Raw genomic sequence first — 15,324 nt, forward strand, 5'->3', positions numbered from 1 at the left:
ACACAATCATTTAAATTTGAATAGTCAAATCTAACAACTTATTCTTTTGGTACATGATTATCTAGATTTGTTTACACAATCGTTTAGATTTGACTTTTTTTTTATACGATCGTTTAGATTTAGCTATCCAAATCGTCGTTGTTTTTTCAATCTTTTATATTTAGTAGATCTTGAACAACCAAATAAAAAAGTTTGAAAAAAAAGAAGAAAAGAAGAAAAACGATGGAATATACGAAGAGAGAAGAAATGAAAAAAGAAAAAGAAGAAAGACGGTGAACAAACGAAGAGGAAAGAAATGAAAAAAAGAAAAGAAAAAAGAAAGACAATGAATGGACGAAGAGGAGAAGAAAGACGGAAGAGTAAACCTAAAATATTTAAAAAATGACTAATATGGACAATAAATATTTAATCAGTTATGAAATTTAAGGAAAAATTCATAGTTAAAATTAATTAATAATGTAGTCTATATGAATTAATAATCTATCTATTTGAACAAAATGAATTGGGAAGGGTATGATTGTAGTTCAAATTAGATACTAAGAACCAAATTAGGTATGTCAATATCAATTTAGTTTAAACGATTAGGACATTATTAGGTATAATAAAACATATCTCTCTCTCTCTCTCTGATATAGATGTAGTAAGGTCTAAATCATCCTCATTTAAATTTGGAGATTTATTCTCCATATATATATATATTGTCAAAAAAGTTCCTTTTTGTATTTTATATATTGGTGTGTTGTATATATGAAATTGACACCAACTTTTAACGTAGAGGTAATATTTGTTTGAATCCTCACCTATATATCCCTCATGTTAAACAACTCAGCAAGGAAATTTGGTAACCCTTTGGCTTAATTAAGTGGTTTATGAGAAAATATTCCAATCTAACAACAAAATTTTGAAAGCAAAATCCCACGTTAATTTACAAAGTCCTATCAAGAAGAAACATAGAGTTGTAAGAATAATTAGGGTGGAAGAGTCAACATGAAGAAGGTAGGTCTTAAAATATAAATTCCAAAGTTGTGATTGGAAGATTATTCCAAACATATTCCTAGAAATGTTCACAAAGTTTCTTAACTAAATGACTTTCAAAATCATTCATTCTATCACTTTCCTTTAACTTCCACTTGTATTTCTAATGAAACTTCCCATTTTAAGTCAACCAAATGGCCCCATGTGCTTATGTATCTCTCATCAATAAATTTGGTATACTAATTATATTCATCTTTCATACCTATGTTTCCATCAGCTTCAGAAAAATATCATTTTCCTTCAAAAGTTTTGAATGGACGTTTACCATTGGAATTTGGAAAAATATTTCAAAATCATCCTTATGATCATTACAAAAAACAAATGATGTGGGTATTGTATAATTGTTTTAAAAAAGATGACAAATACTGTCACTAACAAATTTATTTCCAAAATAACATAGAGTATAAATAAATAATAAAAATAGGATAAAAAAGAAAGTGTTGATAAAAATTTTCATATAGTATTAATAAATTTTATTAGCTAATAAATATAAAGTTGTCATTGAGATAGTGGTTTTTTAGCATTAACACATGTTGGATTCAATTCTTCTATTTCTCATTATGTGTTTACTTCATGTTTTGAATGTAATAAATAAGCATTAACAAAATGTACAAAATTTATAAGATCAAATCTTAGACTGACCGGAAAAGAAAGTATTTTTCAAAAGTCTATCTTTTTTTTATTTAAACATTTATTTTACAAGAACTTATTAGAATAGCAAAAGTGTTTGTATGTACATACAAAAGATTGTGTATGGTTTGTCATATACCTAAGTATTTCTATTAATAATAAATTAAAGATTTTAAATAGTGGGCTGATCGATTTAGTATATAGCAAAATGATCAAATTATTCACAAAAGCTCCAACAAAAAAAAATCATGTTGCAATTTTACTATATTGTACTTTATTTAAAGAATATTGATGATGGGAACAAATGATTAAGTTTGGAAATGTGCCTAAAAAGATGGAATATATCCAAAGCATTTGATGCAAATATACTTTTGAAAAGTTGTATTGATAGCTTTTAACCTTTCACACATTTTTGTTCCTCCAATTATTTGATTGTGTCATTAAAGCCCAAAATTGTGGTAGTTCCTTTTGTCACATTTTCCTTCCTCCAACCCCCAAAGTTATGCAATTTAGATTATGAGTTAATTTAATTTAATACCACACCTATATAAAACGTCACTCATTATAAGAATAATTAAGAGTGATATTGAGATTTGGTATATTTAAATTAATCTCTTTTTCTTAAGATAATAATGATATGAAATCCTAATATTCGAATCCCAAGAATATTGTTTAGGAAGCAAAAACCAGGTGGTGGGAAACAATTAATATTGATTGAAGTAAGCATTGAACATATAACTCATTTTGGTACTCATTTTGGTGTTTGTGATTTTAATTTAATTTCCACCACACATAAATTAAATAATGATAATTAATGATGTGAAATAATTATAATATTATGTTAGGATCAGTTGGTCGTCGTTCCTACCCTTTCTCTCTCATAAACTCTTCTTAATTGCCAATTTATATATATATATAATGCACAAACGTTTTATTCAACTATATACTTTACTTTATTTCCAACACTCAAATCAATTAATATTAATTTAACTCATCTATCTATATTAATATCATTTCTTCTTTTTCTTTTTCTTTTTCTTTTTCTTTTTAAATAATAATAATAATAATAATAACATACATACATACATACATACATACATACATACTACAAATTTAGCTCAAAATTTAAATCTTTATGTTGTGAAATATAAAAAGACCATTCATTTAGAATAAGAGTGAAAAAATAAGCATAGAAAGTGGATGTCAATGTCAATAGAAAAAGATAAATATGGGAATTAAATGATTATGCTATGAGAAAGAATCTACATGGAAAGGACATAGAATTTGATTTGAAATCCAAAATTGTGATTGGTTGGTGGGAAAACAAAAGAACTCCAAATTAAATATCATTGAAATGTTTACAAACTCTCTTAAACTAATGACTCAAAACATCCTTTCATTTCTAATGAAACTTCTCATTCTAAGTCAAACCAAAATGATCACATCTCCCCCTCTCCCTACCAAATTTTGATACTTTCATACTTATATATGCCAATGCCTATTTCTCAAAATATCCTTCATTTTACCTCTTCAACAAATTATTATTATTATTATTATTATTATTATTATTATTATTATTATTATTATTATTATTATTATATTAAACCTATGGTAGTTTTAACAATTGCTAAGTATGAAGGATCCAATTTTAATACTTGTATAAATTCATAACTCAATATTTATAATTAAAAGTTTAATGGTATATTTACAATTATGATCATACTTTCGGATGGTTTTTACAATTCTCCAATATCTTTTATATATTTTATTATTAATAGTACTACGAGAACACATTCTTTTTTATCTCTTTCTTCAAAAAAACAATATGTTAAAAGAGATAAAAAAAAAATACACCAATTGGAAAACAAATCTTTTGATGAGTATATATTGCTCAAAACTTTCACATTGCTTGTTGGAGAAATCAAGGACATGAATGGACAAAATGTTCCCCCTTCATTTTATTATTATTTTTTTAAAAAATTTCTTTTAGAAAATATGAAAAATGACTTAAAACTTCCCTTTTAAGGAAATCTTTCTTAAAAGTCGTGTGGGTGTTAATCGGCCGAAGCTCATGTATGAAAACGAAAACTTGAATACAATACTCAGTACGGATACTATACTCTTATTAACTAAATATATAATGTCTCAACTTCCTCTAAGGATATAGAACCTACCAACGTGATTAGAAAATATATAGTACAGGAGACTTTTGACTTTCTCCTCATGAATGTGGTGTTGATGACTATTTCATCAAACACTTGGCTTACCAATATTGAGTATGGGTCTCTTTTCGTCCAGTAATTTAAATTTTAGGTATCGAGATTTAGATATTTTTTTTGTACTATATTCTATAAACTATAATCAAGTTTGAAATAATATAACACATCCCAACTAATGGGTTGCCGTTTTTTATTATATGTTTAACTAACAGCCAATTTTATAGTTGTAAGTTGGAATGTGAATATGAGCGTTTCATCTATTGATAAAAAATTCTCAACAAGTTGAATTATGATTAAATTGAATACTATTTTGACTTTTGAGTCTCTGATATTAATGTAATAGCATTTCTATATGTGTTATTTTTATAAAAACACAATGAAAGTTCGTAATGTTGATAGTATCAAATAATCATCGTACAGCATATTCATTTAATAAATAAAAAACGAACCTACTTTTCGTTTTATTTTATGTTGACGTGTTTTGCTAATATGAACACTTTAAATAGGAGTTCCAATTAATGTGGGACTCAATAAAATAAGTAAAATGTTAATTATAACTGAAACTTTCGAGTCAAAATTTGTGCTTTTACAAACGGAGTGAAAGAAACATATTTAAATTGTTAATTTTGTTAAAAAGGAACCATTTGCTTGTTGTTCAAAATACCACCAAATGTGAATCAATGGTAACAAGACATCAAAAACAGAGTTAGTTAATTTTACCTATTTTCATACAGATCATCAATTTGGATAGTCGATATTAGGACTAAATGATAATGTACAATCTCAGAGACTTTTCCTTTTAAAAAATAATAAGAAAATCCTGACCATGATGTTCACTCTGAAAATAAGTACTTTGCATTTAGATGAGAACTAATTCGAAAATGAATGGGGCCATCTACACATCCAACAAATGCTGCAGAAACAAAACTTGTTTCTATACCCTAACACATTGGTAAGAGCTCAAATTTCAAGCAAGCTTTCTACGTTTGTTTGAGTTCGAGTTGCCTACCAACTTCACTTACATAACAAATTCAAGACATTTCCCGAAACCGTGCAAGTGCTTTCTTATGAATGAGTGTTTTATAGCTGTCACCAGCTTGTATCTCAAGGCTTGGATCCATCTTCTTCTGCTGACTCCCAAGTCCCGCCCTGCTATCCATTGCTTGTGCCTGAACTGGCTCCGTCATTCCGCTTCCATCCTTACCTAGACCCTGGATGCAAAATATTACCAGGAAGAAAAAAAAAAAAAAACCAATCCTTACATCAGAATGGTGATGGTGAATACAAACATTCAATTGCCAGTTCCAAATAAGCGAAAAAGGCAACAGCGAGGATCAGTTAAATCCCCATCAGCAGTCAGCACAGAAGAGAAGTTGAATAAAAGATGTGATCTCTAAGGATAATGATTAACTGATGTGTAATGGTTAACACACGTACTGAACCAAACAACTTGTAATGTACAATCTCGCACTTCTGTTTTTAATCATAGTCCAAAATGGTGGAATTTATGCAATCATTCCCGATCATTTTGAGTTTGGAAGATAACATAGAACATGAACGGAAAGATGCAGGTGAAACTACAAAGCAAAATAATAACGCTTATGCCCAAAATGAACAATATCAAAGTTCGTCACCAACACCAACAAGCAAGACAGAAAGAAAAGGCACGTTGGAAGTGGACAATATAAGAGTCCGGTTCGTCTCTAACACCAACATGCAAGATTTAAAAAAAGCATGATGGAAGGAAAATGATTAGGTCTCTCAAAGGCATACAACATATAAACTTTAAGAACAAAGTAAAAATTACCGAGCCTTCGTGCCACCCCATGTTACGGAGCATCCTGTTGCCCACATTATTTTCATCGATTGCTTTATCCGCTGTGATCACTTCAAAAGTGTTGAGATTTGCATCCCCACTTACACGTCCTCCACCAACGCCAGGAGGAAAAGGCATAGCATCCAGAGAACCCTTTTTGACTGAAATATCTCGATCTTGAAAAATCACATATGATAAACAAAGAGGAGATCTCACATGTCAATATGAAAATTCTGAATAAAGCATCGGCTCATCAACCCAGATAACAAACTCAGTCATCAAACAACAATCTGACAGATCCCAGCGCTAATCATGAAGAAAATGAATCTGAAAGTATCAAGTGCAATGATTCCAAATATAATTTGGGTTTCAAGGAATATTGTATCATTTTAAACCATAAGATGAATGTCTAAACTAAATATCCAAAATGATAGAGTGGCATCCAAGACAAACACAAGTAAAAAGGACTTACTCAAATCCCCAAACTCAAGGTTGGACCGATCATCACCAATGAATGTAGATGAACCATATAAACTCCTCCTTTCAGCAGCACGATCTCTGTAGGTGGTCTGAGGCTGTTCCCTACTTGCAGAAGCAGAAGATTGTGGCATTTCAGAAAACCGTCTCTTCCCACTTGCCGAAGTTACAGGAGGTGTGTAAGAACCCAAAGCAGAAGCATCTGTTCTGAACGAACTTGTAGTTGAGGGAGTGGCAGTATCAGCAGTCAACGACGGAGTTGAATTGAGCCCACCATCTATTACAGTTGAAGAAGAGACCACACTGGAAGATGCTGAATACAAACTATCTGATTTCACAATACCCCTCCCAGAACCTCTGATAACACCCATCAATGTCCCCCCAGAGCTGTTACTCACAGGTCGTGGCTTAACCTGCAATTCTGGAGCAGCATTTGAAGCAGCTCCTAGATTGAACGAAGTACCCTCCCTGGAGGTTTGAGCAACTTCCGCTTTTAGCTTATTCTTCATGGATTGTCCAACGGGGAAAGACTTGTCTTCGGTTGATGCTAAATTTTGGTTGTCATCAAGTGCTACACGGGTTGCCTGTCCTTCGTGGCTTCGTTGCTTCCACATTGTCAAAACATTGTTCATCTTCTTTTTATTAGCCAATATACTACTTTTTGAAGCAAGCTTTATCTCTTTGGCTTTTTCTTTCTCCCTCTTCTCGGCAGCTATCGCAGCTGTTGCTGCAGCCTGAACAGCATCTGGCAATGAGGCAGCTTTCTCAACTGATGTAATGGTAGCTGCTGGAGCAGAAATAACTACTTTTTTATTACTTGACCCTTCTGCTGTCTTAGGGAACATGCTCTCTTTTCCAGAAGCAGAACTTTCATTCTGATCAGTGCAGGGGATGTATTGCTGCTTTTGATGGTCATATGTATACCAAAGGCCCCTGTTACCATCGTAGTACAGGCCTGTGTAGTGAATGAGAAAATCAAGTTTTGACACTAAGAATTAGTAATGTGTTATAAATCATCAAGAAAGGAGCGCAAGGAAAACTCTTTATTGGTGAAGTTTACACTTATCTCCAGATTTGTGGCTAGTTATTATAAAGAACTCTCGTAGAATACAAAAGAACACTTCAATCAGAACAGGTTCTTCTGATCATGTTAGATGCTTCAAGCTTAGTTTAAATATTATATTCTTGAGTTTGTGCACCTTAGTATCAACTTAAGTTTGTTGCAAGTTTTGTCCATTATGTGCCTATATCTTCTGGTTCAATTTGGTCGTTTATGTGCCTATGTTCAGAATCTTTTTGGTTGATTACTCTTTGTGATAATGGATTGTTTGTATTCATAAACCTAATTTACTCATTAGCTTTTCACTAGTCTTCCAAAAAAAGAAAAAATATACTGGAACTTGATCCTTATTTCCAGGAACTTTCCCACTAGGGATAGATTTTCAAGCTAAACTTCCAGATCTCCCTTCCCTAAGTACCTTCACCTCTCTAATCTAGTTCACTACTCATGGCCAAATCCAATCGTCACACATAACCATTTTATTATGCTGAACTAGATCCTAACAAATTGAAGTCCTATCATCTCAGTATCTACTTCTATAAGGAAAAGAGGATTTTTATTTCTAACACGACTGTCATCAACCAACAAAGATAATAGGTCCAAGAGGATGTTTAAGTTTAACCCACAGGCCAATAAGATTAAAGACAGAAATTAGTACCCATAGATACCTGTATTTCCATCGTAGTAGAACCCAGAAGCAGCATCATAGTAGTAACCCGATGCCTCATCCCACACAAAGCCGGATTGTGGAGCAGAACCATGACTTTGAACAGCCACCCCCTTGCCTCCTTGTTCCTGGCCACCATTGGCTTGTCTGTCGTCTGGGTTGTATTCCTTTGGTGCCCATCCCACAGCATCATACTAGAAAACACAAAAGAGACTAGTTAAGCACAACTATCCACAGGAAATATAGACAGTTTTTAGGATAAGGTAGGATGCTTGCAGAAGAAATCTATTAAAAATACAGATGTCAGACATCTCAGAAATAGAACAGATAAACCTTTTGCGTACATCAACCCATCCCGCATTGATAAAATATAAAAGATATTTAGATCCAAATTTAGACCAATGTCTTCTATTTATAGCATCAAGACCGATACAAACAATACTTAGTTCTGAATTATGCATATCTGCATGGGTGTATACCTACTTAATTGCATGTGTAAATTACTAATCCCTCGTGTTTAAAAGATACATACGGTTCAGGGGAAAAATAAAATAGCTCCAAAGTACCTGCTGAGCAAATGTTGCAGCTTCAATTGCAGCAGCTGCGAGGCTGCTTGACTGCGAAGATCCAGACGGTGCAGATCCTGGACCAAGAATGCTCTTAGCATATGCTACTCGCAAGATTTGTCCATTCTTTTCAAGGGTTGTCCCATTTGTGGCATCAAGAGCTTTTGTAGCATCCTCCACCTACAAGAAATAGAGCTTTTCTGTTGTCTTAAGAATGCTAAAATGTTTTTTTCTAACAATATGCATGCAAAAAATTATGATAACACACATACATGTGCTCTCTATGTGTGTGAGGAGAGGGACTCCACTAAACAAGTATAAAGGCCCAGTTCCATTTATCTCTATGGCTATATAATCAGAAAGCCAGTGATAAAAACACTGTAAAGCACTACTTGGTTATGGCATTAATAATTTTCCTTAATAAGTGACCACGTTTTAGACTACAAAAATGTCATTGGCAGAAATAAACCAATCTCCAGAAAATGCTTTAAAATGTGCTCCAAAAAATGTGCTCCAAATAAGAGTGTCAAAAAATATTGACAAGTGTATCTGTGCTGATATGTCCAATAAGTTATGTGATACTCCCAGCTTTCTTCTCTTGATAGGACCTTGCGTAGTTAGTTCTGGTTTAGGTTTGGCACCTGGTTTGCCAAATTGTGGCCCAATATGCCTTTTGGGTAAAGGATTAGATCTTCGTTTAAAAATAAATAAACAAACATGCTAATTACTAGAACCATTTATCACAAAAGCATACAAAAGCTGTATTATCCGCTGTATCATCCATTTTGTAGAAAACAAAAATAAAAATTTTGCACCACTCATCCAATGAAGAAAGGCAAGCTTACCGAATGGAAATGAACAAATGCAAAACCTCTAGAAACATGAGTGAATTTGTCTCTGACCAAACGAAGATCCTGCACATATTTAAAAAAATAAGAGTTGGAATGAGAAGTACATATGTTCTCAAGACCTCATAAAAATTGCAAGAAGTACAAAGGTAGAGGGAACCAAAGCCAAAGGGACTACCATCACCAACATGCCAGAATGAGAAATACCCTAGCAAAAGCAAAGAGCCCCAACATTCACCACCTAGGATAATTATAAATGACGCCCATTCACTCGCAAGGAAGAATAAGGGAGCACATCTAAAACTGAACATTTGGACTCTCAAAGAAAGTACCATATGCTCAAAAGTCCAAAGAGTATCAAATTATTGTTATTATAATTATGAAAAGCAAACTATCAACTAAATTGGAAGTACATAAAGCAGCTAACACAAACAGGGCCCAACTAAAAACGTTAGGTAAATAGTTTATTTTTGGAAGACACATTATGTTGAAAAGTGCAACATATGTATAAAAAGAGGGAGAAAAGCTCCCCTTACCACGAGGATAACAAAAATCTTTTCCACTTGATCAAAGCAAGCTGTAAAATTTACCAACCCACACACTCATAATTATGCAATAAAAGCAAACTAGCAAACTAGCAAACAACAAACTTCTCTCCAAGAAAGGAGGATCCAAAATGAATACATTCATCATTCCCAAATACTCAGATCCAAAAGAAGATGAAAAAATCTACTACATGAAGGTTTAGGGTTCCACTTTGAAGCAAAAGAGCATAACCACAAAAGCAATTCATATCTTCTACATGGGTTCGCATCGTTCCAATAGCAAGTTAAAGAGACAGAGATGTTACTTTTCATGGGTTCGGTTCCTAAGAAAATATTATTGCATTACTCTAGTTAACAAAAAAACATAATGTCAGGAAAGTCAGGTGTTCGTAGGTTGGATCAGATTAAGAGATTTATAGGGTTATTAAGGATAGAAAAGGCAATGAAAGGTCACTTTTAAGGATTTTGTTTCATTTTTCCAAGTGTAATTTCATTGCATGATTACAGTTCATAATGTCATGAAGTTAAGTGTGTTTATTGATTGGAATGGATTAAGAGGTATGGGCCCAATTCAATTGTTCGAGTTGAAAATTGGTACAACCCCAGCTAGGTGATTATTCATTGAAAAAAGAAACATTATTATTTTTTAAAAAAAATCATTTTTTATAGAAACAATAACTTTCATTGAGAAAAAATGAAAGACTACACCAAGCCCACAAAAAACAGGGTAGGCTCTTCAAGAAGGGAGTCCAACCATACAAAATCAGGTCTAATGGGTAATTACAAAAAATCTTAGAAATTGAAGGCTGATGATGAGAAACATGAAAACGGACAATAGACCAAATTTCACCACTCTCTCTTTCGACCACCTCCTATTCCTCTCATCCCACAACACCCAGAAGGTGGCACAAACCATACTATGTAAAACATAATTTATTATTTATTAGAAGTTAAAATTTAAAATTAGCATACCTTGATTGGAGCATGTTTAGAGAACTCGTAGCGAAGCATTTCCTCATCCGCATTTTCATCCAATCCGCGAACAACCAAAACATGAGTTGGACCTGGTTAAAATGAATTCAGTTAACATCATCGCATGGTAAGAAAAGAGAAACGACTTTATGTCAGAATGTACACTAACCTGCCTCTTGACCTTTTTTTCCTAAAGATGATTGATTAGACATATTAATATCTGCCGGTGGAGCGTCATCAGTTCGAGGCTCATTACACTGCACAGAACAACGATGGTTTTAGATATTAACCATGACCTCCAATGAATTGATGTGCAATTACCCGTAAATAAATTTTAAAAGGTTTTAATTTCAGCCAAACGCTTCACATACATAAATATCTATCCCACGACTGCCCTACATAAAACCTATAACATACACCAACTACAAGAAAAAGATTCTAATTATTGTCACACAATCAATAGGACAAATTAAAATGTGTCAGCAACAAGAAAGCAGAAAACCAAGAAAAATAAGGTATGAACCACAAAATACTAAATAACTATTATTTTATCTATATTGATATCAAGAACCTTAACATTTACTTCCATAAAAGAGTAACCTACATTTCCCATAGGTAATTTATAAAGTTCACGTTCAAGTATATTCAGTCAACATCTTGGCCAATGTTCTTTAATAGAAACCACAACTTTCATGAAAAAAAAAATGAAAGAACACATAGCCATATAAAAAACCATAAGCCCACAAAAAACAATGAGTGAACAAAAAGAATTGCAATAGAAAGGAATTCTACATTGTCTTGAGCTGTTGTATCCACATTTTAAAAAAATTGTTGTAGTTTTTTGCTTTTGTGAGAAACCAAGCTTACATTGAGAATTATGAAAAAACGTACAAGGCCACAACACCACCACCCATGAATGATGAAAGGAGCCTTAAAAATTACAAGAAAATAGCCCAATCAAAAAGGATGAGACCAAGTTGGTACTTACAAAAATCAACGGACACCCAGACAAAAGACTTAAATCTAACCAACTCTCAAAGCTCATCTCCATAACTTTCAACCCCTCTAAAGATCCTATGATTCCTTTCCAGCCAAGTACACAGCCCGTGCACCAGAAACATAGTTGGAGGATCTCTATGACTACAACTACAGATTCCAATTATCAAAAGTAGGAATTATAGAAGAAAATGTTGTCAAAACCTGAAAACAAGACGTTCGTCGTGCAAAATTTACACAGCCACAGATTGTGCACATCCAATCCGATGGCATTGTCATGTTCTTGCTAAAATGGCCTGATCTTGTAGTATTTTCTGCAGCAAAAGATCCTCCTGCACCCCCCGTTGGCTTACTACTGTAGTACATAATAGATGAAAACCAAAATAAGCTTGCAGGAAAAATTAAACCATGGAATTGCCTCGTACTTGCACAAAAGTATTGTTGATTGAATAAAATACAGAGACTATTTCTCATGATCCCAGCTTTTCTCAAACTCCAAGTAAAAAATAGAAACAGAAAAGAAACCTATACACAATTAGAGAAATGGTAGACCTATCAAATTGAGTGATATATCTTAATTATGCAGACAAATGAACAAACCTGTACTCAAAGAAAAGCTTCCTGCCATCTACAACTAAACCATCATCACCAATCTTGTCCATCATTGTCTGTGCTGCTCCCTATTTCATCAATAATAACTTATACATGCCTACCACAAAAATATGATATAATTAACCAATACAGAGTCTGAAAATTTATATGTACCACTGAAGGAAAATCAATAAATGCAAAACCCCGTGAAATGCCAGAATTGCGCTCTTTGATCACACGCACATGACGAAGGGGTCCCCATTCAGCCTATGATAGAAGAACATAATACAAATCTTATAAAGTTCATATCTACAACGTGAGGCACAAGCACTTCAAATAAAATATCAAGCTTAATATTACAAGGATTTGGTAGAGATCTTCTTCAGTTGTCTTTTGGGAAAGACCCTTCACAACTACAGTCGCAGATGGAGCCTGCATCAATAAATATGTTAAATATCACTTAGTTTTATTCTCTCAAAGATAATGGGTAAAGAAAAAACTTTGAACAAGAAAAACTACCACTGAATAATGTTCACGCTCTCGTTTCTCTTCCCGATCTCTTCGCCTCTCAGACCTTTCATGTCGATTATCTTCATAACTATCCTCTCGATAATTTCGTCCATGACTTCGACCTCGAGGAGACCTTGATCTAGAACGACCATCACGCCCACGAGACTTAGACCTATCATGCCTTCTGTGTGGACTTGGATCCCTATCCCAACTAGAACATCTCTTGTCACGTTCCCGATCACGTGACTCCCGCCTCCTCCAAGTACCCTCTCTTCTACTACCTCTATCATAATCAGAATCATAACGATACCGCCCATAGTCATAGTCCCTTTCATAACTGTCATCTCTCTTTTGATGAGCCACATTAGACTTGTAGTCATAATCATCATATGAATAATCATCACGCTCACGACTCCCAAACCGATCTAGCCGGTCAATTCCATGATCATGGACATTACTTAGACCGCGATAATCATCACGAAACCTATCAAAATCCTGGTATGTATCAATCTCATGTTCGTTAAAAGCGTCCAAATCATGGTATGACTCATTATACGGTTTTTCATATCGTCTTGATCCCCTGTCGATAGGGTATTCATCTTCATAACTCCTCCTCCTCGACTGAGACCAAATGCCAGAGGCTGAAGGTGCTGGTGGTGGATAGTCTTCCCTATTATCAGGGTGAAAGGCATCTCTTGGGTAACTGTTATCTCGTGTGTATCGTTCATCTAAAAACCTCCGCTCATCATATGCTCCACCAACCCTGCAAAAATGATAGAGAAATGGGATGGAAGAAACATATATAACAGATGGTACAAGCTAAACTTTGACAAAATAACCTAACATGAAGACGATCCTAGGAACAGCAGTATTAAAAGATAAATAAATATATAATATCACTTCACAAAGCATTTGAAATATGTCAATGCAATTTAGATATTATAATATATAGTTTTTCCAAACTTGCTAGCATGTTCTTTGCAATGATGTTCAAGAGTTAGTACTCACCGGAAGTTTGGCTCGTGAATACTACCATAACCCTCCAAAGCCTGTGGATTCAAGAGAATAAGCTATGTCAGCACAAATAGTCAATGATCTTACGAGGTTAGGCAAATCCAGTCCACATCCTCAATGCCCCATGTCTTTCTCTCATTTTTTTCTTTAAAGATGAGATGCCGGAAAAGAAATGGACATTCACATAGCCCTAATAATTTCGGGAATTATCATCCATATAGGTGATTATTAAGGAGGAAACCACAATTACGCTGTTATTATCCCATCCTTGTTGAAGACCATAGCGCCCAGGATCCATTTTCGCAGGAAAAAACGAGTCACGAATACACCCTGCAAAGTCTCTGGATGCTCGATCAAAAGATTGAGGAGCACAATGTTTGTAAACCTTTCCTGTAATATACGCACCAAACAGACATAGTTATGCCATGACGAACCAACACTTAACAAGTCCCATGAATAGACCTTGGCCTCGAATCTAAATTGGAATCCTCATAAATATAATCCTTCCCAGAATTCAGAAACATCAATCTTCCGATTCCCTTAACAAAGAAAAAGCGGACCTTGACATTAGAAACCATAGTTTTCACGCAGCAACTACAGAACTCAGTTGCCACATACTCAATCCCAAACCACACCAACCCATTGAACATCAGGTTTGAAAGAGACCAACATGGTAAACGGAAAAACAAACAGAAAAAGAAGAAACATTCACAAAAAGAAAAAGAAAATAATAATCGAAGAAACAAGGACAAAACGACGTTAATTCCATGCATATCTATCAAAGAAAGGACACAAAAACATACAAAGTTCCGAACAAGATTGAAAATGGCAAAGAGGGGGGAAATTCGAGGGACATACGGTGGTGTTGGTGGATTGATTTCGATACGATCGAGGAAATTGAAGGTATCTCACTTTGTGTTCGTCTGGTTCATCTGCTTCTTCTGCTTCTTCTCGTTCCTTGTTTTAGGGTTTCTTGTGACAGAGTCGGAATAAAGCTTCAAGCTTTGCCTTAGTGTCGCCTCATGCGTAGATTCACAAGGAAATAAAATTGTTGATGCGATTCTTTCTGACGATGACCGATGAAATGGGCTGGGCTGGGCTGGGCTCTCAACAATAACATGTGGACCCAACTCTCGGGCCCATCTGAGAGACCACAATTCTTATTGTTAAAACATTTTTCAAATTATCTATGAGTTTTAAGAACAACCAAATCAAAGGGAAAAGTGAGCTCTGAGCTTCCCCCAAGGGCCTTTTCTTTTCATGGGCGATAAAGGGCAATCGGTTGGTCCGCACAAGGAATCTACTTTTGTGATTTGTGTGGTGCCTCCTTTGGCAATGAACCCAATGAGCAAAAATGCTTGAAAAGCTAGGTTCTATA

General features: G+C 34.2%; 1 protein-coding gene across 4 annotated transcripts; it reads right to left on the reverse strand.

Moving 5' to 3' along the window:
• Positions 1-4,716: 4,716 nt before the first annotated feature.
• On the reverse strand, positions 4,717-14,974 carry LOC103501399 (SUPPRESSOR OF ABI3-5). Of its 4 annotated transcripts, none has more exons than XM_051090260.1 (16): positions 14,805-14,973; positions 14,197-14,336; positions 13,941-13,981; positions 12,942-13,695; positions 12,783-12,854; positions 12,597-12,689; positions 12,432-12,511; positions 12,036-12,186; positions 11,005-11,092; positions 10,836-10,927; positions 9,316-9,384; positions 8,471-8,650; positions 7,906-8,098; positions 6,173-7,132; positions 5,692-5,861; positions 4,717-5,095 (listed from the first exon to the last, which is right to left on the reverse strand). In XM_051090260.1, exons 2-16 carry the CDS (start codon positions 14,242-14,244, stop codon positions 4,916-4,918), a joined length of 3,171 nt encoding a protein of 1,056 aa, XP_050946217.1. In that variant the 5' UTR covers positions 14,245-14,336; positions 14,805-14,973; the 3' UTR covers positions 4,717-4,915. The 4 variants fall into 4 exon arrangements, with proteins under 4 accessions (XP_050946217.1, XP_050946215.1, XP_050946216.1 ...); XM_051090258.1 differs by having other exon boundaries at positions 5,692-5,876; XM_051090259.1 differs by having other exon boundaries at positions 5,692-5,876; positions 14,197-14,485.
• Positions 14,975-15,324: the final 350 nt, after the last annotated feature.

Source organism: Cucumis melo, chromosome 9 (assembly GCF_025177605.1).
Source record: "Cucumis melo cultivar AY chromosome 9, USDA_Cmelo_AY_1.0, whole genome shotgun sequence".
NCBI lineage: Eukaryota > Viridiplantae > Streptophyta > Magnoliopsida > Cucurbitales > Cucurbitaceae > Cucumis > Cucumis melo.

What these genes read in the sequence shown, in the direction of transcription:
- LOC103501399 (XM_051090258.1), bottom strand. Translation starts at nt 14,244, where the DNA reads ATGGATCCTGGGCGCTATGGTCTTCAACAAGGATGGGATAATAACAGC. An exon ending in CTGCAACATTTGCTCAGCAG is followed by an intron (nt 8,099 to 8,470) that starts GTACTTTGGAGC and finishes TGTGTTTTCTAG; the next exon opens with TATGATGCTGTGGGATGGGC. An exon ending in TGGGGTGGCACGAAGGCTCG is followed by an intron (nt 5,096 to 5,691) that starts GTAATTTTTACT and finishes TTTTGCATCCAG; the next exon opens with GGTCTAGGTAAGGATGGAAG.